General features: G+C 34.8%; 1 protein-coding gene across 1 annotated transcript in view; it reads left to right on the top strand.

Moving 5' to 3' along the window:
* Nucleotides 1-26,656, top strand: part of FMN1 (formin 1) — a 134,923-nt gene that overhangs the window by 10,479 nt on the left and 97,788 nt on the right. The window contains exon 3 of the mRNA XM_071558058.1: nt 11,424-11,485. Coding sequence (XP_071414159.1) covers nt 11,424-11,485 — 62 coding nt within the window. The remainder of the gene's footprint in view (nt 1-11,423; nt 11,486-26,656) is intronic.

Below are 26,656 nucleotides of genomic sequence, written 5' to 3'. Positions count from 1 at the left end.
TAGTGAAAGAGCAATTGTGTACAGCACAAAAAGAATGACTTTGTATTTTATTTCCATGGTTCTGTTTCAAAATTTATGAGGCCCCCAGAAATGCCTCTGAGTTTTACCAAATTCCTTTTCCTGTTCCCCAGTCTCGCTGTTCATGTCTTCTGAAGTTCTGTTTGGCCCAGCATTTGAACATGAGCGATTTTAGATACTAGTATAGATTTAGATACTAGTCTATATGAAACTCCAGGTCTGAACACCCTGATGCTTTCTGAAAATTTGCACCTGCATTTAGGTCTACTTTTTGGGTTTCTTTTTAGATAAATTCAATATCAGCCCTGGCAAGATTGCCCCTTCTGCTAGAACACAGATGTGTACTCTTACTTGTAAAAAAACCAGCTCTATTTATTGTGCATTTTTTAGTTTTGCATATATCCATGTTTTAAGTGTGATAACAGTTGTAAACTTGAGAATTGCTGAAACTGTATTGGGGCAGCAGTTTGCCTCTCTGTGTGGATATGTATTCACCCACATACCCACCCACATTTGACTAATATGCACATGTATAGTATTCATGGTTTCTCGATGTATACTTCCTATATATAGTATACAGGGAGTGTGAAGGTGTTATAGTTCTAGAATAAGTACTTTGCATTTTAAATTTGTGTGGTACTAGGTTGGTAGAGTCTGTAATTCATCAAATAAATTATAAAATCTGTTTCTGATGTTTGCTGATAAGGTGTTATTTGTTTACCATATTCTATTGGTGAATGTGATCCTGTAATAGATTGGGTTTGTAAATACAAAGTAGGATGTTTATTGAGAAAGAATTAGTGTTGAATGTCCCCAGAAGCTGCACCTCTAGTGTTGCCTTCCTGGGAGGGTGAAAATGGCAAGCAAAACTTTTCATTTCTGCTATCAGGTAAATGAACTGTAACTGTAACCTCTGACAGCTGACGAATGGTCAAGTAGATAAGTTACTCAGGTGCCTGCTTCTGAAGAGTGCTTTGTACTGCTTTGCTGTCAGAAAAAGGAGCAACTATCTTCTTCACTTCCATAAAGAGAGTCAATAGGTGCTGGTTTTTCTGTAGGAGTCTGGTTTTCTGTGAATACAGTTCTGTTATTCTGGCGGAACTCAGCGAGTGTTGCGAAGATGCTTCATTTCCTGTAGTAAGTTTACTCTGATATCCTCTGTATTATCTTAATATCTGGACAACATTTAGATACTGGACTACTGATTTGTTTAGGGCTGTTTATTCTCTACAATTTGTTTAGGGCTGTTTATTCTCTACAAGTCCCTCTCCATAGCTCTCAGTTTCTCACATCTACCCAATTTTCACTCTACCAGAATCTGTAGGGTGCGGAAAATATTTGAAATTTTAGGTTTGTAGGATTCTTCCTTCTCTTAAAAGAAAAACTAAAACAACCCCCCTAAAAAAAAACCCCAAAAATAAGTTGAAGTGAAGATGTCTGCTCATTTCCCAGTCTATGGAATTGACATCCTTATGTGTAATGAATTATGGGGCTGTAAAAGAGTTCAGGTTCAATGAGAAGTAAAGAAAAGAGGACAGATGAAAGTTAGATGGAATGGAGTTAGGGAAGAAGGATTAGAATCATGTGTTAAAGCTACATGCAGTATTGTTTTAGCTAATCCCTAAGAAATAGATAATTCTGTGAATTTCTTTGAGTGTAAATAAATTTTTAATTTCCTAGTTATAAAAGGGTGTTTAAATGCAGATATGCCTTATAAAAACCATTCCAGAAATGAGCAAATTTACGTAGTTTGAAAGTTGGTTGTGTCTGTATTTATTGGAGGAAAATCTGCTGCTGTTTATGACTGTAACGTGAAAAAGTCTGAAAGGTCGAATCACTGCATATGTGAAAATAAGTAAGAAGTAATAAAAAAAAAAGGGTGTAGATGTGGTAAGTAGATTCCCTTCTGACACCTGGTGGTTAAAAATGAGACCTGCATGGGGAATTAATGGAGGAGGATGGGAAAAGGGAGTACTGAAAATGATGGGGCCACGGGTTACCACGCAGGGAGAAAGCATTAAGAAACGCTCACTATTCTGAAATTGAATAAATCAGCTCAATTATAAGTTAAGGATTTCCTTTATATTACAGGGTGTGGTACATCTCAAGAGAGGTAGATTGCACTTAAGTTTTGCAGCTTTTGTTCTCTAATTACTTTTAAATTGCGTTAACATTATTTTGCATGTTTCCACAGACCGACTTTAATATGTAAGGCTTTTTACAAAAATGAGCGTCCTGACCAGAAGTGGCTATATAGGTCATTTAACTTCAAAGCTTCTACTTTCTACTTGAATTTTTGAGATTGTGGCAGAGAAGGTTTCTAAATTGCTTATGTAAAGTTAGAGGAGTAACTCATCTATTTGAAATTTGAGTTATGGAGATTTCTGTGGGAAATATTTTCTTGGAAGATTTTATTTAAAATTATTCAAGTAGTTAAGTTGTTTTATTACCAAGGAAGAAAAGGTAATTCTTGCATAGCACAGTTTTGAACACAAATAGAATAATTCTGAACAATATTTGAATGTGTATACTTGCTTTTTTCAAGTTTTGAAGAATGAAAATTTCCATTCAAAACACCGTGACTCACTGTATCGAGTATTCTGAGGGCTGTAGCTTGAATTTTCAGGTCACCAGATTTACCAGTGATGTTTGTACCTTTTCTTGTAGAAATGTTTATGAACAGTGCGGCTTGCTCAGTATTATTACAAAGATTTTCATGAACATTTATTGTGTATATTTATAAACATTACTGCTACTTTGGTTTTAGACAAAAGCTGTGTGATGATGAAACTGATCATATGTTAGGCATTTCCTTCAATTGCATAAGTTACCCAAAACATCCAAATTTTTTTTCATGTTTGGTTTTCTATGCATTAAGGAAAAGTATGCATGCTGGGGCATGTATTTTTTTTTACAAAACAGTGATGCATCTCATACTTTACTATTAATAACATTTTATATGTTTTATATCTACCACCTGGCAGCATATGTTACCTGTCACATATGTCAGCAACATCCGTCAGTGTTAGTGCAGTCTGTAATTTTTTTTTTTTAAAAAAGCATGTTTTGGAAACAAAAAGCAAAACGAGGAATTCTTGAAAGCTTCTGTCTTCTAATCACATTTTATGGAATGACTCTCTCAGAAGACTCTAAGCTTTCAGATCTACTTTTGCCTCCTTGCCTTGCCAAACAGCCTGAAAATACAATAATGAGTGAGCATCGTTATTTGCAATTGAAAATCTTGAGGAATAAACCAAATAAGTTATTTAACCATTCTGCAGTGTGTGATACTCAGTTCTGTGTATACATCAAGCTGTGAGCTTTATAGAAATATTTGCAAGGGGTGTGCCAGACACCCTGCGAGCATATGCAACTAATGAGTGTAAAATATAAATTCCCTGTGCGAAGCTTAAATACAATCTTACTTATGCTTTTGTCTCTACCTCAGCTTAATCTTTACAAGGAGGGACCACCAGGTGGGTGGAACAGTGTATGTACAGTGTTGTCCGTCTGTATCTACTCTTCGGTCTCTTTTGTTATCATAAAGGTAATATACCTTTCCTTGATGGACTAGAAATGGTAAATGCAGAGCCTGCTATATCTACCACTATTTATAAGTAAAAGTTTGATAAAGATGACAGAAGTTCTGTAATAAATCAGGAATTGTTTTCAGAATTCTAGCTTACGTTACTTCAGTTTCAGTGGCTGCCATCCCATTAAAGAGAGTAGAATTTAGATTCATTTCTGTAACTTTCAGATCCATCTCAATGCTGAGTGTGAAATTTTACAAGGTTAAGATTTCAGATCTGATTGGAAGAACATTACAATTGAGAACTTGTGTATTACTTTCTCTTCTTCTTTTTCCTTCTCATTTATCTTGTCTGTGAGCGGACTCCAAGTAAATGTAACCCATTTGAGAGCTGATCTAATATGCCTGGTAATTAGACTTGTTATAATCTGGCAGTGTTTATTCTGAAAATCTTTGAAGCAAAGACTGTAGTGGAAATTGAGCTACTGAAGTTCGTTCTGAATGGATAGGCTGTGGTCCTCCATTCTGAGGTATATGTGATAAAAACTGGGATAACATCTGAATCTAAGGAAAAAGACAAGGTGAAGCATATTAATAAATGATGAGGAATATTGTGGCAATATACTTTTACTGATTTGGCTGTAAATAATGGGAACTGAAGCTCTTTGTACAAGAACTAAGTTTGTGCTGTGTACTGGTGTAATACTACTAGTTCAGTGTGGCACAATTAATGTGATGAATGCTTTTTACTTTTCCGTAACTCTGATGTAGTTGGACATACACTGATCATTACTCAAAAAAAAGAACACATTTAAGACTGCCAAAGAAATACAGTAAAGTCCCATTGACAACTGTGTGAGGGCTAATTAGATACTGCTAATGCCATTAGTAATTCCAGAATCACAGGATGGTAAGGGGTTGGAATGGACCTTAGAGATCATCTACTTCCAACCCCCCTGCTAAGGGCAGGGACACCTCCCAGTAATGAATCAGTAGCGATGTCTTTTGAAGGAAAAGGAGATTTAATTGTGCTTTAAGAAAAGGAATGAACTGTGTTAACCTTGAGTTTATTCCCGTTATGACCCCTGCTGTGTCTTTCTGTGTTTTCTTGCTCAGTTTTGTACCCACCAAGAGCAGGATACACAAATCTTAGGTCATTGTTGTATTTCAGGTGAAGCCTAAGGAACGTACATTGAACAAACACTCATGACTTGGAAGCTCTTTTTAAGCAGCTCTTTTGAATAATAGAATTACGGAAGGGTTTGGTTTGGGAGAGACCTTGAAGTTCATCTAGTCCCAGCTCCCTGCCATAGGTAGGGACACCTTCCACTAGACCGGGGTGTTCACTGTCCCATCCAGCCTTGAGCACTGCAGAGAATGGGGAATTATTTTCAAAATTATTATAAATTATTTTCAAAAATTATAATAACTAAATGAAGTTGAGTTGGAACTCATTTTAAAAGTGAATTTTTAATAGTATTTCTCTTTTTTCTGAAATAAATTGAAGTAACTGACATAACTGACTAAGGCATGTTTCAAGGCATTAATATTTTTGTGTGTGTGTTTATTCATTAACTAGTTTCCTGTTATGCTTTTCAAAGAATTACAGAATAGCAATCTGCTGTCTTAAAACTTTGTAAAGATTAAGATCTTTTTTTTCTTGATCCTTTTTAGTAGTTGAGTTAGTCTTACAAGACTTATCAACAAACCTTATGACCAGGTTAAACTCTTGATGTGTTACGTCATTGAAGAGCTAGTTAGTCCTTAATTCTACCATGAAACACCATTTAGATGATGATGCAAGTGGACATCATATTAGAAGAAATAAATCCAAAGGACTTTGAAGCCCTCCTATTCCCTTTGAAGTTTCATAATGAGAGTCCAGTCATGTTTGTTACAGCTCTATGGATGCTTAAGAAAGTGTTAAGACAATTTTGCAGTAATTAAACAACTTACATTGCAACCTGTTAGAATTTTCCTGTGCATGCCATGATGTTATGTTAGTAAAGTTATGTTGTCTATACAGCCTGTCATTAAGTGGACTTCTGGGCAGTCTGGTCTGAGAGTCATATCTGTCCCTGACAATTCAACTGGTAGCATTTCCCATTTCCCTTACCTCCTAGTTTCAGCCAGGACCCCAATGTTATTCCTTTCCACCTTATGTCATTGATAGGGGCAGGGGGAAAGGGAAGGGGTCTCTGCCTTGTGAGAAGAAGGGCATGGCTTCTGGTCGAAAAAAGTTATCAGGAGGGGGGAAACTGCTGTTGTTCATTGTCTAGGGATCTGCGGTGAGCATTTTTGCGTGTGAATAACCCTCTCTTTCCTATACTTTTTTATTAATATTGTTGCTGTTAATGTTCATTTTCTCATCTCATTGCTGTTTCCAGTAAATTGTTCCTATCTCAATCTGTGATCTTCACTTTTTGTGCCTCTGGTTCTCAACTTCATCCTGCTGCAGCAAGAGGGGGAATAGGAAGGTGGAGTGTAAGAGCACAATGTGGTTTGGGCGAGTCTAAGTGTGGGGCACTGAATTGTGGAGTAGCATTCCTAAACCACAGCACCTCCCCCAATGTAGGCCCTTCCTCACAGCACTTTGGTGGTGGTGCAGAGGTCCTAGAAACACTTAGGTATTTAGTTAAGGGCCACTCATGTGATTTACTGACTTGGAGGAGACAAGTTACATTTGCCTATCCCATACAGATCTTATTTTCCCCCCATTCCAATTAAATAAGTAAACAACATTTGAGAATTGTTCATGGAATAGAAAAAGAAAATTCAACTACTCATTTCATCCCTAAAAAGGGTGGGTTCTGAGCTGAAGGAATTCTGGCCTGCACAATTACTTGAACAGAGTTAACAATACTGACCATACAGGTGGATGGTTCCTATTTTGAAAATCATCCGAATTTGTAACTAAAAAGATTAAAGATGTAATTATTTGGAAATTCTGTGTGTTTTAAAAGAAGCCAGCTCAATCTAAACCCTCCATGCAACATCCCTAGCACTTCAATATCCTAGCTCAACTTTTTCTGTAGAAACCATAAACCCAAACAGGCCCACCAAACTTACAGGGATGTTGCTTGGAGACCATCTTTATCCCAGAAGGTCAGGCAAAATAGTCTAGCTGAACAATTTGGGCACAGTAAATACAGGTGGACTAACTCATATTCAGATATCAAGGACCTAATCATCCTAGAATATGCTGCTACTTTAGATGCTTGGGTTTTATGATCATTAAGGGTAGATTTGAACGTTCGTGTATTACAGATTTTGTTTGCAAGATTAGTTTCCAGGGCCAAAATTTTAGAAAACATAGAGCTTTAAAAATTAGCTCGATATATTGAATACATTTTCCTTTTTATTATTCAAATTATTCTGTGTTAAAGCTCATAAAGTACAATATTAAAAGGTGTCTACTTTTTTGTAACTTAATCAGGATAAGAAATCTTTCTCAGTTGCATTACCTTTTTTCTCCATATATAAGTTTTGGTATCTGTCAACTTTTTGAGTTCCAGGTACTTTTTTTCAAAAATTGCTATTCAAGAGAATATGAACAAAAACTTCTGCTGTCATACCTGTACACCCTGATGTGTTCTCTGATGTGTTTGTGCTTTCCTTGCTCTAGCAGATGTTGGTGTATAAATGGTTGTAGGCATTTGTCTGCTGTTCCACAGTGTGTGATACTCTGTTGTTTCACACAGTAGATGTCTGTGATTCTATAACGAAGTCCGTGTTTATCGCCTTAGAGCATTTTAAACCCTTTGTTCACTTCTTGTCCATCTTACCCATTTTTAATTGTTTGGTTTTGCTTCTTCAGCTTTTTCATTGTATGTCAACAATAATTCTTTTATCTGTTTGCATACTGTGATTGATGAAGTTACAGGGCACAGAGTTACTGCTTCCTTGCAGTGAGCGTTTTGTTAAAACACAATTTTGTTTCCTTCTTGCAGCCATTTACTTGGGTAGATGTTAATTCCATGCTTTAACCAGAGCATTTAAAATTTATAGTACCTAATGATTAAGAAAATACTTCCTTTTGCTGATGTACCGATAACTGTTTAATCAATGTTGTCTTTATATGGTTCATACTGACAACATAATTTAAAATCATGAAGTATACTGATATCAAATATGACAGTTAGTTAAAGAAGGTTATTGTATTTGCACTGCTTCTGTCTTTGCAATGTTCAATGCTGTAATAATTTGTTTAAAAAACAGATAAAATTCTAATTATAATTATTTTTTTCATGCAGTTGCATGTAGGCAGAACCAAATATAGTATGACTGGCAGTAAAGTTATGAAACTTTCTAAGTGGCTCTATCAGTGGCAGAACAGGGTCAAGACCTTAGTCCAGTTCTTCACTTCAGAAATTGTGTTTCACTTTTTCCCAAGCACTTTATAAGAACATACAGCTGAACAAGAAAATGTCAAATGTGTATGTATGAAAAACTAATGAGATAACAAGTTCACACCCAGAATAAAAGAAAATATCTTTATATATCCTTAAATTCGTGAACTATGGTTTGACTTCAGGAAAAAGTGTTTATTAATGGAGTACAAAACTGCCACCCAGTGGAAGGAGCTAGTTTTATATTTTCTCAGTCCCCTCTTTCAGATACTCAAGAAACCAGAGATCTGTTTTCTTGTCACCAGAATGTATATTTACTCATTATGGAAATTATGCTTAATTTGTTTATTTTAATCATAGTTGTATTTATCTATAGTAAAAAATAATGTTTCAAACAAAAATACAAAGAAAGGACAATTATGATCTTATAAAATCCCTTCCAACCTGAGACATTCTGTGGAAGAAGATTTTTTTCTGTGTCAGTCTTGAGGTTCTTAACATATGGCAGCACCAGAAGTGGGAGATCACACAGTTCAGTTGCAGCCTCCTCTCTCTTCTGGCTCTGAGACACATATGTTTTTGTGAGTTAAATGGAATTTAAGAACTCCGTATGAAGCCTGACCTATATTTTGTTCCCAGTACAGTTCCTTCTGTTGACATGTCATTATTTACTTTGCTGCTGTTATTGTACCACTCTAAGCAGCATGCCAACACCATTACCTAACTAAACTTTATTATTCTGTTGCCAGTATTTTAAGGAACTAATTTTTGGAATTACTGGAATGCAATTACTCTTTCTAGTCAAAGTCTTCAGTGTTTTAGTGATTCAGATTGACATCTCTGCATGCAGGATGCTTTCTTAAGACATTAATGTAGAATTACACTAAACAAAGGTGACTTTACAAAACATGGGAAAGGAATGGACGAGTTACTTTACATCATGCACAACTATAAATCCAAACGTGATTTCGTTATAATATCTCACACAGAAAAACAGGTGTTTGCTTGAGAAGAGTTAAAAAGGTACTTTGCTGGGTGTCAGCTTCTATCTATATAATTATATCTATGTAATTATATATATAATTATATTATATATTATATTATTATATATTCTATAGCTTCTTCTAGGTAAGAAGAATACAATGGTAAAAAGAAATTTGTGCTGCACTATGTCAGTTTATATCATAGTAGAAATCTATTAAATACGTTGCAGTTTATAACTTTATATGATACACTTGCTTTTATGGAGTAGCAGTGTTTTAAGTAATTAATTAGGAGTACTGTATAAGCATATTTTTAAGGAATAAACCATAAAAGAATTGCTACTCTCTTATCTCATGCCTCCTTTAGAACAAAATTTAAACAACAATCTCTAGAACTTATTTCAGAGCTTTCAGTTGGAAGTAATGAAAAACATGTGCCAAATTAAATAAATGGTGGTATCTTTCAAAATGTCTTGAAAAATGGCATATACTTAATTTTTAAAAGATTTCTTAACTTTATGTTGTGTTAGATTTTATTCGTGAAGGTTCTTCCATCTTTCTCTTCACAAATGTTTGTGCCAAGGTAGACATGGTGAAAAGTCTGCAGCTCTGCGTCAGTGTATGTGCCCAAATCCCAAAGAATTTTAAGCATTGGGCAGTCCAACATAGAAAGTCGACCTTTTGTCAAGATAGATCTGTATCCTTCTGTTAGCCAAACTAAGAACTGATTGTTAGCAGCATTTTCAAAGCCTGTTGTTTGCTTCAGTTATCATATGACCTTAAAGAGCTAAACTTCCAAGTCAGAATGTTCCTGAGGTTCATGCCCTGCAAACTAAATGCTTAAGCAGCTGAGGTGACAGAAGGGTCACAACTTTTTCAGGGGACCTGAGGCAACTGTTAAGTCCTGTTTAGGTGAATGGATATGCAGAGCCTGTGTCCAGAGGGAGTATCAACCAATCAAAGGAATTAACAGCAGAAAATTTAAAAGTTTCTAGACCCAACCGGTTGTGATTCCTGCAGAGCAGTCAGACAGTTTTCCCATGCTGGAAAAGCTGTAAGTAGAGGCCTATTAGAGAGGAAGAAGAAGTTTTGATAGATCCTATTACTAGGTGGAATCAACCAAGGTTTTTATTTTGTGCCCTGTAAAATATCCATCCTTTTTGATTTTGTATATCAATTTAGCTGCTTGCACGTGACCTCACCTGTGTTTGAAAAAAATACCTTTACATTAAAAACGTCAATCTCATGCTGATTTCAGGGTGATGAAGAGGTTACCTTTTCTTTCCTCTTTCCTTTATGTACTCTGAGGAGAAAAAAGAAAATGAAAAAAGCACCTAAGCACTGGACTATTTTACTGATCTGGTACTTTGGTCCGTGCTTTGATACTTTAATGCTATTTTGTTGGTCCTACTGTTGAACAGACCACGCAAACTCCTGAGCGTGAAAGAACATTGACGGTAAAATTTAAATTCTTTGGACTATTTTCAATCCTTTTTTAAATTAGTATTTACTTCCTCTTTTAGTTGAGGGACCAGAAGCCAAGCTGGGGAACTGGAAATACACTTTTGAATTTTGATTTGGAAACAGATGTAAGTGGGAGTTTTGATCATCTAAAAATGAACTGCAGTTGCTTGTTTAGGAGGAAGGCTGTAGTTTCTGGGCCAATGTCTTAAAGAAGACAGGCTTCTCTTAAACTGTTACACCAGTATATCAGAAATGCTTCTCTGTCTTCATCTGGCCAAATGTATAGATTGAGGGGAGACATATTGTGAGACCAAGGTTCTAGAGGTCCATTTGGTGAATCTACATCTTAATATTACAGCCACCACTAAACATTGTGTGATCAGTGCCCAGCTTCCTCATTTTTTCACTGTCAATTTGAATTTCTCTGGATTTAAGTTTCATGCTTTCAATTATAATACCTCTGGGTTTTGTTATATTCTCACTAAATAGAAGAGTTACCTTATATCCTATTCACAGTATGTTGTGAAGGTATTTAAACTCTGTAATTACTTCATCAGATAGAATTATGGTAAAGAATTCATTGTATATCTTCCTGTTGGGTACTTTTCCAGTACTTTCCTTTATTTGTATTTGTGATTGCCATTTTATCCACTTTGACTATCTGTCGTGATTGTATGTTCCATTTAAATTGTTGTATTTAGTGCATGATCTTTTAGAATTTGAGAGAGTGTATGGGCATGCTCATGTATGTCATAATATCCTATCAGTTCTACACTTACCTGCAAAGCTGAGCAAAACTAAAGTTTCTCGTTATTTCAGTTTGCCGTATCTTCCCCAGTTTTCCCCTCTCAGCATGGAAGACCTCTTATATTTATCCTCTTCTCTCATGGAAAATCTGGTCATGTGATCTTAGAAAAAAGTGCTAATTATTGTGTTCAGATTTTCTTTTCCATCACCATTGTAAAAGCTCATTTATTTGATATCCTACATCTGCCTTCTGGACCCTTTGGTGTTGTATGCTACACTGAAGATGGCATATTGTTTTCTGACTCTAAAGGAATGTACTTTTTATTTTTACAGAGTACCAAGCTGCCATTTTGCATTTAAAGAGGGAACACAAAGAAGAAATTGAAACATTAAAGGTATACTTTTGTAATGATTCTTTTTCTTTCTCTGACTCTAGTGCATTTGCAGGTTTAAGTAGGGCAAACAACATACTTTCCATCAAATGTTAAGAATTGAATTATTTCTTTCTGGAAGTTGTTTTCAGTTGACTGCTAACTCAGGTAAAATTAGTCTTAACCTATAAAATCTATACATACACTCATATATGATGGCAAAAAGTAGTTTTATGTGTTTCTTTTTTGTAGTTTTCCTTATTGCTGTACTCAAATTCTTCCCTCTAACTCAGCAGTGCAGTGCTTTTACATTGGCCCTGGCATTTCGCTACTCACTCTTTCTCAGTGAGACATACTTCCATAGAAGCAGTTTTCTGTAATTTTAGACTGAAATATTAGCATTTATCAGACTCTGTGAAGTTTTGTATTGAGTGCTGTGTATTGACATCTCCTTTTTTAAAGTGTAAACTCAACCAACTAATTATCAAAGTCAGAAATAACATAGTTTAGTATTAGAACTCACTTTCCTGTGGCATGATTGACTGTGCTAAGCACATCTTTCTTTAAAAGAATGTTCCTCATGCATATTTTGGCTTGCATAAAAGTACATTTGAAAGAGACAGGAGGAGAAATAGATGCTGTGATTTGCTGCTCATACCTTTGAAAAATAACAAACATTCACTTTATCGGGGTTGTTTGAGTTTTCTCAAATATTATCCTGTCTTATTGATAATTGTGTTTATATATTTTCTTGTTCAGTAGTAAGGAAATTGTGAGTAGGTTGTTTCAGGAATGTGAAATTGTGATATAACTTTCAGCACCATAAAATCTCACCATTCTATATATGCATGTAAATACAGTTAGAAAAGAGATAAAATGCAAATATTTGTTGTCCATGATTAGTAAAAGATTTATGCAATCTTAGCAGGTATGTCCTATATATCATGTTAGGCTTTTTGTATTGCAGTTATTTGACAGTTATTTTCATGTTGGGCACTACGCTAGTTCCAAAGGAAATCACAAAAGGTGATTCGAATGTTTTGTAGACCTTCAGGTAACGGCAGTGAAATATAAGATCTGCATCATGATGATCAGAAAAATAATATATTAAGAGAAAGAATACCTCTGGTTATTGTATGCAAGACATAATTCTAACAGATTTTTTAAGTTTCATTTTGGAGTTACTCATAAGTTACTAGAGATTGTGCACTGTGATTGTAAGTTTGTAAGACCGATTATTCCTGAGATATAAAGTGATGTTTCATTTTCCAATATTGATGGACATAAAAACTTCCTATACCAAAGGCCAATTGAATATCCTGTCCCCAAATGTGACCAGCATGGGAACATGTAATAGGGAAGGAAAATTGTGTCATGATTTAGTGTAATAACTTGTTGCATTTTATTTGCAGAAAAATATGATGGTACATACCCCAACTATTGGAAATGTTTGGGTTAAATATACATAGTGGCTTAAAATTCTTTAGTAATGGAAAGTGTCCTACACTTCTGTACTGTTTCTTTTTGTAGTTATTTTCTTTCTTGAGTATGTGAATGAAAATTCCTAATAGATTTTTATTTTTTAAGATTTGTTATCACTATTCATTTCCTGTAAACGTCATATGGAATACCCAGAGTGCAGCCAGAGCTTTACCCATACCACTGGTTTGTAGGAGTGTGTGCTGAGTCTTTAACAGTGAAATTGCAGTTAATGTAGCAGTCCTGAAGGACGTACAATCACTGGATTGGGAGGGTGAATGACAGTACTGTTGCCATCTTTGTTACAGCCCGAACTTGGAGGTGTTATTCCTTTTTTTTGATATCACTTGAATGCAATTTTAGTCATGCAGTGTGCATAGTAATTAAGTTTACAACATGTATTACACTAAGTTAATTATTGATGAATCTATACTATATCATACTAAATTAACAATCTGCATAATCGATAACTATTAAAGGATTAGTTAATGTATATAATTTAACTGATTCATTCACATGAATATAATGTTCAGAAAGGGTAATGTAATTGCTGCATTCAAAGGATTTCTTGAATTTTTTATTTAAAAATGACAGAAAATTGAATAATTTATTTTTAGGACATGAAACTACTTCTCTTGTGCACTGTTACCTAGTTTGCTTTTCCTGCTCATGCCACTAGATGTCAGCTAAGTGTTTCAGAAGTTCCCAATAGATGTCACAGTTTTTCTGTTATGTGTGCAAATGTCATACTTGCTTCTAAACTGTTAAGAGGATGTGTGGTTGCAACATGCTGACCACTGCTTGTGTATCTCACACAGTCTTAGTTTTAGGTCACAAATTAACTTGCACATTATCAAACTAGAATTGAAGCTGGTCAATAGATAAGTAGGAGCTGGCATCACCTACACAGTATTTTTCCTAGAGAACCAAGTCTCTAGTGTCTATTAACCAGCTCAATAGATGAGAATAACTTCACACTAAATCAAGGTAATGTAAATGGATTACTGACTTCTGAAGGAAAGGAATTTAGCTGAAGGCCATATTGTGATTGCAGTGCTTAATATTTAACCCAACACATAGCTGAACAGGAGTGCAGCATAATTTTTTTTTCTGTAAGTTCATTTCATAAAATGAGTCAAAATTTCTTTTTTTTCCCTGATATTTCTTTTTCCCTTTAGCACAAGGGTACCTAATATCCCTTCATCTGCAGTTACATGGAAGTTAAAAACTGCTTTTGTAAGATGGAATCAAAGTCCTAAGCTGTCCTATAAGCCGGTTCCCTATCCATGAGTCTTTTTTTCTGATACACCAATTCACTGTATCTTTTACAAATTTTCAAACTTAGAATAATAGCGCCTTTAGCTATTAATCACAAGTTTTTATAATAATATTATAAGATGCATGTCATGTTGGATTAAGGGTTCGACTTGATGATCTCTGAGGTCTCTTCCAACCCAACTGATTCTATGATTCTATATAATATACTGTAACAATTACTATAGCTTATAAATTATGCAATGTGTTACATAGTAAAATTATATTTCTGTATATCTCAAAGTATTTAATAGCAAATTTTAGAAAGAAATACCTGTATAGTTACATCTAACACAGTTATGAACATATTATTGAAACTTAAGAAATAGAAAATAGTAATGCAGTTGGTGAAAAACTGCCCATGACATTATGAAAAAACAAGCTGGCCTCATTTAGAGAAGAATGTGTCATGAGGTGTTCATGGTGACCTTTGTGGCCTCCTTGGTAATGTTTGCATTTTTGCTTTTTTGTGAATGTTCTAAGAGCTGAAATATAAAAGTGAGTAGAAAGTAATTTCCTTTTCACAGAAGAGCTTGCTTAACTTTGAAAACAATTTCATTTCATAAACTGAGATTAAAAACCAGTTCCTCAAAGTGACCCAGAAAATGTTGAAAAATGTGGAAGAAAAAGAAATGTGAAAGGGAAAGTCACAGCACCAGTCAAAATTACCTGATAATTTAAAAATTACTCATTTTTATTTTTTACTGAGACCAGAAAGGCATAAAACATTTATATTTTAATAAAGTAGTAAACCTTTACCTCTGTGATGACCTTTTCATCCTTTTACAAATCGGTTTTTACATGTCTCATGCTTCCTAAATCCTTCCCTGGCTCTTTGTCTTTTCACTTTCTCATTTGTTATCCCTCATGGACTGTATGCTTGCATTTATGAATTCTTCCATTGCTTTTAATAACAACATGAGTATAACAAAAGGTTCTGCTTCTCCCTGCTACCTTTTGAAATTTGTAATTTATCTCTGAGAGTCTGTGGTGAATAGTGCTGAAAGCTGTTGTATTCCAGAACGCTTATGAAAATACCTCTGTTATGAAAGTGGGTGATTTCAATTTTGACAATTTAAAATGTCTTTTACTTATATGTAAAAGTAAAATTACACTTGAGCTTCAGAAACTACATCAGACATTAGACATTTTAAGACCAAATCAAAACATTTTACAGTATTTTAATTTGTCTAAATCTTCTCCTTTGTAGATAGTCTGTTGCAGCAAATTGGAATTCTTTTGAGCAGATTAAATTGAAAAAAAAAATCTGACCTGGATACTCCTAGAAATTTTTATTGTTTCTTTCTAGAAAAAAGAGAAATTTTTGATTGTTTTTCCTCTCTCAGGATTTTATGTGCAGATCTGAATTCTTTCATAGAACAAGCATGTCATGATCAGTCATCATTCACTGTGTTTTGAAATCTGCTATTAAAATATGGGGACACATGATGAATAATGTTGAAAGCTTTAGATGCTACAGCTCTGAGAAAACCCCAAATATTTAACAAGTGGATACATACTGACTTTTGGTAATAAAATTTTGCTTTAGGATGCTAAGGTTTTTGTTTTTAACTTTTACAATACAAACTGCATCCATAAGGTGGCCAGTTGCTCTCTGTGTTCTCTGCTGGATTTTCATGCATGCATACAAGAAAACTTGTATGCTGTATGCTGCTCTGTCTGGTGGAGTTGCAGCTCAAAGGAGCAGCAGGTCTGCAAGGGTTTATTAGTCAGCCTTTCCTAATAAGCTGTTCAGGCTTTGCCGCATTTTCATGTGGTGAACTGATGAAGGTGTCCCAGTTTGTGGTTAATTATTGATACTAATCTTGCCTAACTTGAAACGTTTCGGTCTTCTCTGCTTTGCTGCCAAATGTGCTCTGTGTGTACTGTGTGCCTTTATGAATCTTCTTCTTGGTTACTTTGTCCACACAAAGGAATTCTCCCTGCTCACTCCAGAGCCTTTCCACAGTGCAGGAGAGGGAAAATATAAATAATGAAAAAAGCATAAATTTTTTGAGAAAGAAATAGACTGAATTCCTATTAATTTGTATTAAAATATCAGTTTCAGAACTCCTGAGGCTCCCAGACAACGGCAGCAACATTATCTTTAGAGTATATATTTCCTAAAACACTAAAATCCCAGCAGGAGGAAAATCTTCTTGTAGTGAAAATACTGTGTAGGCAATGCTAAAGAAGGTGCTGTTGCAGACTAGAGAATGATGGCAAAGGACAGGAGCAATAAAACAATGATTTTCTACGGGGTGCATACCAGCATGGAAAGAGCAAGCACGCAGCACTTAATCTCTTTGAAACCACTTGCTGACAATTGCATTTCATTCAGAAAGGAAGCTTGGAATGATTTTTCATGATGTATGAAGATATTGCCCAGTTCAGTGCCTAATTTTTTTAAAAAAACTTGCACATTATAGTCTCTATATTCATTTCGTACTCTTTAATCAAATTCTTGATGAAGTTTTAAGCATTTCTTCTGTGCTCTGATTCTCCCCTTCTCATATTTTTGATGCAATGAGTGCTTTTCATCCTATTTTTCCTTTAATCATGTGTTTACATTGTGATTATTTTCTTATCAGATAGCTTGAATATCCAGGAAGATTATTCCTTTATTGTGTTGTTTTTTTTCACTACTACTTGCCATATTGCTGTTCTCATACTTTCAATGCAGTTTCACTGTGACAACTTTGAATGTTTAAATCTCATGTCAGCTGCAGAATGCTGTCAATTCCACATGTTGATCCAAGGATTCTCCTATTTATTTAAGAAGTTGCAACAGACCATATTCCCTATACTGAAAACAGTGAAAATCTGTTTAACTGATTTAGCACAGGACACATACATGGTGTTACATAGTTTAAATGTGCATAGAACAAGATAATTTATAGCCTTAAAACTTCAGAAATACTTAAGTTCTTGCTCAAATTTATACATTTTACAAAACACTCTGCTTAATTGGGACAAAAATGAAACTCTTAAAAAGCCCCAAAACTTTCCTAAAACCCAGTGTCTTTTTCATCATTTGTGAAAGTTAATTTATCTCATCACCTTGAGTAACTATGTTACACACTCAGGAGAATAACCTAGAACACATACTTTGACATGATGACATTTTATTGGAAGACCTCTAAAATAGGAAAAATTGTCTGCAAGAGAAATTAAGTGAATTACCATCATGGGATTATAAAAGCCACTAAAAATTAAGTAGCATCAAAATTAGCATTTTGATTTTAAAAGCATGTACTCCATGCCTCCTTACCAATTATTTGTGCTTTGAAATTTACTGCATCAGATATTTGTTTAAATCTAATAGTTGTAAGCCATTTTTCTGAATGAAATACGTAAAATTTTGTTGTTTAAAAATTCTGGCTCTAGTATTCCTGGTTTGAGGCCAGGTACAAATTTATCAAGGGTAATAGAGGGAAAATCTGTCTGAAATTGAAAATTAAAACTTCTAAAACAAAACCATTTTTTCTCCTATTTGGTAAAGACTTCAAATTTTGGCAGCTTCTGACTTTGTAAATCTAGTGGTCATTGCATCTGTTGCATCGTTTTCTGGTGTTGAACGAACTTTTCATTGCCATTTCCACAAAGCCACCAAAGTTGTTACAACACTGGGGCAAAACTGAGTTCACTGATAAATGGGTGCCACAAGGTACTCTTGACTAGGCAGGGATCACCCTTCCAAGGATGCCTTCAAAAACAAAGCCTTTCTCATGACCCCCTTATTGATGATTAGGCAATATGAAAGAAAACCCACTGGAAATCAAAGCAAACATCAAGAGCTGAACACATGTATGGAGATGTGAGAGGCAGTATTTTAGGTAAAATGTGGTGAGTAGGGATACTAGGACTGGCAGTCCCAGTAACGTGAAGTCTAGACTAGCCAGGCAAGCTGGAGCGCAAATGGAGTAACCTGGAAATTAAGGTAGAAAATAATAGGAGATACATTGCAGAGACTTGAGTGTGGGCATCATGATACAGACATTACTTGTATGTGGGTAAATTTCCACAGAATGTGTGTCCTGGAATGAATACAGTCCATTCAGTATTGAATTTTATTTCTGTTGGTCAGTGAGTAATACCCTCCCTTATTTATTAATAGAAATCTGATCTGAATATAGATAGATTTACTGTGATTTTTTCAAGTGCTAGGAGTTCTACTTTTCCAGGACGTTTCATAAATATAAACTGGACTTTACAATATCTGTAAAGATAACCATATATTCTTATTATTCCTATTTTATGCACAGAAACCTAAGGTATAATAGATTTATTGGGATGCTTACCTTTTCATATATGGTCAATCACAGTTCATTTTTTACGTATTTCACAACTATACACTGGATTCCAAAATCTCAAGATAGTTGCTTGTTAGAGAAAGTGACTTCTTGAGGTCAACTGTCTGAAATTACCTGTAATTCATCTTGCACTTTGCAGTTGGGAAAGTGTAGAATCTGCTTTTCCAAGTTTTCGTTATCATGCTTTTACTACCATACTGTTAATGTCTTTCCTGAGGGTCATTGGTTTGTTCTTAGATCTTTCAGCTTCAGCAAACATAATGGAGAAGTTTTAAAATCTTGCTGCTTTTTTGTGATACAGTTTTTAAATTTTGTCTGGAATAACTCCCGTCATGTTCACTGAATGAAGTACTGGTTCTTTCAAAGACGAAGTTTCTGTGTAGCTGCACTACGTGGAAACTTGATCAAGAGGGATAAAATTAAGGTTGTTCTGGTTGTTCCCATCTGAGTAATGCACCAAGGTTGATGTTCTTAAGACATTTTTGCATATGCAATATTTTCTTCAGATTCCATAATGAGAATGTCCAGAATAGTGTGATGATGTACAATTAGCATGTAGTATAAGTTAAAGTAGGTATATATTTTACACAAATACAGAATAATTTCCATAATTAATGTTGTGCTTCTGTTTATCCATGTGGAATCTCTGGAGTTCATGAGCTTTACCTTAGATAAGTGTACTACTATCATTATCTGCTAAGTGTAGCATAAACATCCCTACAAAGTTAAAAAGAAGACTAGTTATAAACACAGGGCTGGGTTTTCTTCTAAGTGTTGCCTGCCTGGTGAGCACTTAAAGACTGTCAACTGTCTTTTGATTTTACCACTAAGTTCATGATGATATCTGCAGAAGTGGAAGCTTCCTGGTAAAACTAAGATAGAAGGCATAAAAAATAAGCTGGTGTGGTGGGTATCTCTGCATTTTCTCTTTAATTATTGTAAATGAGGTATTATATTGTCAATATGAAAAAATCTTTAATGAAGTTGTGAGGAAAGTAATAGTTTGTTGTTTTTTTCCTTTCATAGAAAGTATGTATGCAATGAAAACTGTTGGGTTTTGAATGCAAAGCTGAATGTGAAATCAACCTCTGCCTTAATTTCCTTTGCTGCAGAGGTAGTATTTTTTGTAGTATAATATATTTTATGTTGAAGGAAGGACTTTCCCCAAGCAATACATTTGTTTTGACATGCTGAGGTTCCTCTCCGTAACACATGAGGAATGTGGTAATTGTAAGCATCAGAGGATTAATCTTTTAGGTGATTATGTTTCTTGAAGTAAAGTTGAACCTCTGTTGTTTTTTTTGAAATCTGGTGTCCAAAAGGCCTCAGAACATGATTACCCCCTATAGCTCGGAAGTGAATGGCTTGCCACACTGCAAAAACTTTTTGTTGCACATGTGGAACTTTCCATATATTGTTGGTTAGTCATCTCTAAAAATTCTTAGAACTTTTAGACAAAATAATGTTCATCATGAAGAATGAAAATTGTTGGTTTCTAGACGTCTGGATTTACTTTTTCATTATTCTCATACTAATACTGAATACTGAATATTTCCCATTGAGAAGTAGTATGAATTGCTGCCTGTTATACTCCTACAGGTATGTAACTTCATCTTTGGTTGCTGTTTTCTACTAATAATGCTTTTTGCTTTGACTTCTACTTAAACCAAATAATTGGTTGCAACTTAGCAAAATGTGATATATATCATTGTTCTTCTATGTAGTTACAAAACTTTATCATAAGGGCTTAATCTTGCAGTTTGGTTGCCAAAGAAATTAGTTATTTACACTATGAAACATTGTTGACAGTAACTCTCCTTTCCTTTCCACCCGCTCCCCAAAAGAAAAGGAAGAAAAGAGAAGAAAAACAAGGTTGCATTACAATTCTGGCAACATCAGCCACACTAATAAAATCAAATTCAGTGTTGGTTTACGACTTTGAATTTATGTGACTACACAGGATCAAAGGATTTGTATCCCACTGGACTGCAAGGTCTATAGTTCATGGCAAAAAAACTCATCAAAAAGAACATTTTAGTAGTAGGGCTTTTCATTTTAATCAGCCACAGTAATAAAAAAGCTGTTAGGTGTCCAAAAACATTCTCCCAAGATCAGAGACAACTTGCTTTCTACTACAGTCAGTTTTCTTATTGGATCCATACTGCCTCTGTGGCTTCTGTCACTGAGACTTCATCGTCAACTTGTTCTCAGCCATTTTTTTACATTGTTTTCACATTTGACATTCCAAACCATTATATGTGTCAGTAAAAATAATGATTCATGTAATTTCTCTGGAAATTGAGAAATACTGTAATTTATTTAAAGTAAATTATCATCAAAACAAGTGATTAACATACAATTTTTATAACTGGTCTATATTTCTATATGCCATCTTTTAAAATATTTGAGTAGCAATATTGGGTGTATTTTTCTCCTTGCATTTAATCTTCTGAGCACCACCACAAAGAATAGGTATTAGCATTTTTGTATCTATACAGTCATAGTAACTGAGGCTGTCCTAAGACTAAGGTAGCAGCTACAAGTGAGAAGCAGAATAGGGACATAACTATGAAGTTTGTGATAGGAAAGAAATGTTTGGATTTTGTATGTTAATTGTTCATGATCCTGGTTGAAGAAAGTTTGAAATAAATTTTTAGCTTTGCCTCAGAGAAATTGTATGCAGTATATCATTTACATTTATTGGTGTGTTGCATCCTGAATTGACTCATTTCATTTTGCACAATTCAAATGTTTAACAGAGCTTAACAATATTTAGAGATTTTGCTAATTAAATTGTCCCCAAAATACCAGTTTTCCTAGACATTTATGCCTAGGTCTCAATTTAGCTGGATATCCCACTTTCACATATTATGTAGGATTTATTTTTTCCAGCATATGTGAGTTTACATTTAGGAAAAATCAACACTTGGTCTTCTGCAAGGATCACTCCCTTTTTCATGGCATAACAGGTACACTACTTTTTTGCAGATTCACATGGGTGTGGTATTCCCATCTCTGGGGGTCACTGTTACCTGAGATACATGCAGGCTTAAACTAATTTTTGTCGGTTGAATATTTACATGGGCTTATTATTTTAAACAACGTTCATTCAAATGAACAGAAACTTTAGTATTAGTGGGAATTTTATAGGTTGCCTACCAAATATTTTAAATCTACATAAAATGCTAAATTCTCTGCTGTTAATATTCTGAAATCCCTTTTTAAGTGCATGTTAACAGTTGGCTTTAATAAGTACTATTTAGTCTCATTTTTTTTGAGTTTTTTTACCATTTATCTCAAGGAAGGACATTTCTTAGCAAATGTACCTATGGTAAGAAGTTAGTGAATTCAAGGCATTAAAAATTTTCTGTTTGACATGCATGTCAGATACAAGAAGGATTTTGATTCCAGTGAGATTTCTCTGCGGGCTCAGAGGTTCCACAGTAGAGTATGTCCCTTACCAGGTGCTGAAGTGAACAATAGGATCCATAAGTGTGGAGTATGCTGTGTAGTACAGTGGACCTTATTGGAGATCCTTTTCCTGCATTTGGATTCAAAATGTTTCAAGGATCCTGAGAGATTACCAAGAAATTTCAAAGGCACATCAAGGGTTCTATCTATAATTGATTGATTAGAAGTTACGGAGGTACCCTTATTAAGGGTGTTGATCTGAATAAAGTGACATGCATATAGGACAGCTGTAGAAAAAGATCTAGAGATGAGCTGTTGTAAACTATGTATAGGTAAGTTAATTGGTGTAATCTGGAATGGTTGGATGATAGTTCTTAACAGGGAAAGGACTGAAGGGACGATACGTGTATGTGCAGGAAAAAACCCTGGATTATTGTAACTTGACAGAAATCTTTACAGAGCGGACACAAAGCAATCAGGATGAGGAAAACAAATGTCAAGGCAACCTGAAAACCACTCTCTGAGGAACATGGAAAAGAGCACAGAGCATTAGGAGATAATTGAAGGTCCACAAAGAGCTGGAGGAGGAAATGCTGGAGATTAGAAGAATGTAGGACTGTGTGCAGTCCACAATGTTAGGTAGGGGTGATTTGTATCTCATACAGAATAGTCTCTTGATATGCATGGTCCCACTCTGAAAACATCTGTAGTGTCTTTGTGGTATAGATCTGCTTTGCATAGCTATTCATTCTCCTCAGGTAGTGGAAAAAGGGAGGTGTGTTTGTTACTTTGCACTTATGTGGTCACCGAAAGCTTAGCACTAATGAGAAGGAATCATAGAATATGCTGAGTTCAAAGGGTCATTGAGTCCAACTCCTGGCCCTGAACAGGACACCCCAAGAGTCACACCATGTGCCTGATTCAATTCCTGTTCCCACTGTATTTCACTGTCAGCAGACTTAATAAGTTTCAGTTGTAGATTTATTTTTTTTATCTCATGGTACATATATTAAAAAAGAAAGAAAAAGAAGCCAAACAAACAAACAACCCCCCCAGCTATTTCTTATTCATTGTCTTCATAGACCTGCTAGACTCAGTATGTACAAATGCACTGGCCAAAAGCTTGCAAATCCTTTGACAGACAGTTCTTGGAGACGTGGCACACAGGCTTTGCAACTGGAAGAGTGTTATACTGGCTATTACAGATTGTGACTCTTGGAAAATGGTAAAGAGGAGGAAGACACAAAGCATATGTAAAGAACCAAATTGTTGAAGAATGGCGTTAAATTTAGAAGAAGAAATTCATATTAATACAAAAAAGTGAAGGATGTCAACAGGCCTTTAATGAATATAGTAATTTCAGCGAGACATTTTCTGTATAGTATGCAGTTGAATATGCATAGAAGATGAAATGGGAAAGATGAGGGAAAAACAGCACTGGGAAGGGAGTTAAGGGAACAAAGTAAATGAGTAATTCAGCTAACATACTAGGAGGAAGGAGATATACTAGGAGAGAGGAGAGTGAAGAGTAGCTGAAGATGTTAATAAATATGGCGTAACTTTGTATGCAGGACTGAATCTATATGAAAGAAGTACTCAAAATGTGTTATAAATGCAAACTAATTCAGAAATGGCATGGACATGTTACTGGCTATATCCAGAATAGTTTTGACCGAAACTGGAACAATGAATTGAAAGAATATTAGAAGCATAAACATTCAAAAAAAGTAAAAGTATGTTACTTTAAACACTCACTTTAAAAATGACATGTTTGATTTGAATTTTTTTCAGTAGAGAAGGCAGGTATCATTCTGTTAGTGCCTTCAGTTTCTCATTGATTTTTTGTATTCAGAGAAGGGCAGATGGCTGGTTTTGGAGTTTTTTTAACAAAGAGTAAGAAAACAACAGAACTAGCAGCAGATGGAGTATGAAACAGTGCATTTCTCAAAAATATTTTTCCTTAGATTGCCATTAAATCTCATAGTGAATATACTGCTTTCTTGCACACTCATTCAGTTGTTCATTTACATGTTTTTTTAAACATGATCCATATTTTCACACTAAATATTATAAATTATCAAACTTGAATTGAATTGGTGCTTAAAACGTTACATGAATTTTAATTCATTTGTATGCCTATATATAAGAAATCACACACATGTAATTTAAAAAAATTTCTGTGTTGCAGTATAGGTAGGTATATTTTAATTATGTGCTATGCCAATAATTTTTTTGCTTCAGAGTTGGTGGCTACAAGACTGCATTTCTTTCTCAACTACAGAAATGTCAGTAATTGTTAAATAATGAAATATTTGAAAATACATTGCAAACAATGTTCTGCATACCTGTTATTTTCAAATTTCCTACAGCCAAATTTCATGTTTGGCTACATTTTCTCTATAAAATTATGTATTTAATATTTTTAAATTTGAGAATTGGACTCTATATACATTGCCTGCACAAATATTTATGGTTCTGGGAGTGTTTGAGAATGATCAACTGTGAGTTGTAAGAACAATCCGTACTGCATACCTTTGAAAATGGTGATGCACTGTATGTAACTGTTACATTTGTTGAGAGGAATTTTGATTTTTGTGTAAATTGGCATGGGTTTGGTTTTTTTTTCCTGTGGAGAAATCCTTTGCTAAATCTGTGATTGTTGTTAAAATTTAAAACAAATGTATGTTTTTTCAAGGACAAAGATTTAACAAAAAAGGACTTCTTTTCCTTTGTCAACACAATACAAGAATAAAAAGTGTGAACTCTTCCAAAAAATGAGGATGAAATTACTTAGAATGAAAAAACCAAAAAGTCAGAGGCTGTCTGTGAAAAATTTGTTTTTCCTTTCTTTTCTATGCACACTTCTTTGATGGCTAAAATACTATTAAGAGAATAAAGCTGTGAAGTCTGAAAAGTACTTTTCCTCAGCAACTCAGTAATTCTTACCTTTTTTTCTTTTCTCTTTCCTCTTTTTAAAATGTCTCTTCCCCCTCTGAACATTTCCAGTTCTATAAAGTATATACATAGATATTTTGTGTCTTCTTTGTTCCCATTTTTTTCATTTTCATGGCTTGGCATAAGTAACTAATTAGATGTAACAATCAGTGTATAAAAGTCAGAGAAGGGAATAAAATCCAGCTCACTTTCTTCCTAATATGTTGTTTTTCCACGGTAATTAGAGTAAAAGCTTGTAAAAGTGTGTTTCTCAGTTAAAGAAGAGGTCTGTCTCTGATATACCTAGAATAGCTTTATTCATTAAATATGTGTCATTTTTACACAGTCACTTTTCAGAGTAGAGTTACACTGTAAACACCAGTGAAAAAGTATTATGCATTGACAGTGGAGTTGCTAGTTTCAAAGCAAAGTTCTACATACTGCTTGCTCTAAACAGTGTTTTAGAGGTTTTTTTGTGTGTTTTACTGTTAAACTTCTCAGGATGATTTTAAACCTTGATGGTGAAAATAAGTCGTGACTAATAATGAACCAGCAACTGCTTTTTTTCATTTAGGTTGCTTAGAGATTTCTACATTCTTCATACATTCAAAGTGTTTTACAACTTTTCTTATCAGAGCAGTTCTGTATCATCGTTAAAAAGTTTTTGTCCACATAAAATCATATTATGTAAAGCAATAACACAACAAATACAGTTGATTGTGTTTAATTGACTGTGTAGACTGTATTGAAGGAGATACTAATCTTTCATGTATCAAACCACAGAGAAAAGCTGTCACATTGCTATTGAGATTTGTCTATGTCAATCCACATTATCATTTCAAGGACATTTAGACAACCTGTAGGTTACATGCTGAATGAAAGGATTTAGTTTTTTGCTTTTGTGATAAATTGCGTGATTTATCATCCCGTACTTTAATGGTTGATGACACTATGGTACACTGATTCAATTTTTTTCTTTATCTTCCTTTGAAGAAATTTATAATTTCCTGGGTCTCATGGGATCAAGGCAGAGCTGTTTCCATTGTCTCAGAAAATATGCCTTTTCTCTCTGTATTGGGTCAAGTCACTTAGTAGGTGCCAAAAGGAAGCACTGGAATCATGGCAGAGGGATGGGTGTAAGGGGAGAAGACAGGAAGACACTGGAAAGCCATTCCAAACACTCCTCATGTTTTCCAGGTTACCGTGTATCATGATTTTTCAATATTTGCATAATCCTCTTTGTACCATGACAATATCATGTATTTTAAGGGTCTGGGATTTTTTATTTGTTTGTTTTGGGGGTTTTGTAGGGTTTTTGTTTGGTTGATTGGATTTGGGTTTTGTTTAGGGGTGGCTTTTCTTCTACCCATAATTTTTTGGGAAGAGGGTAATACAGGCCTTCTAAGCTTATATATAAATGTCCGTGTTTAAGGGATCTGAGAATCAGCTGGGATCATTTGCTCTGGTGAATTGATTTTACTCAAGGAAAATAGATCATGCTTGTTTCAATGGCAGATACCAGACAAACCTTGAGAAGTTAAAGAAACTGATTTGTGAGTGTGGCTGCACTGATGAGGCTTGGACAGAAAACAGGCAAGATCCTTCTCTAGTCAGAATCAGAGACGCAGAAACTCTGAAACCTGTGTTCCAAGCTAGGGCAGATTTGCAAGCAAAATAAGACCTTCCAAGGAGAGGGATAGACAGAACTGCCTGTTTATTCAACCCTTCAAAATGAGAATTATTG

The sequence above is a fragment of the Pithys albifrons genome, chromosome 6 (assembly GCF_047495875.1).
Source record: "Pithys albifrons albifrons isolate INPA30051 chromosome 6, PitAlb_v1, whole genome shotgun sequence".
In the NCBI taxonomy this organism is placed as follows: domain Eukaryota; kingdom Metazoa; phylum Chordata; class Aves; order Passeriformes; family Thamnophilidae; genus Pithys; species Pithys albifrons.
Note: the sequence above shows the minus strand (reverse complement) of the source record. Positions and strands in the feature narration are given on the sequence as shown.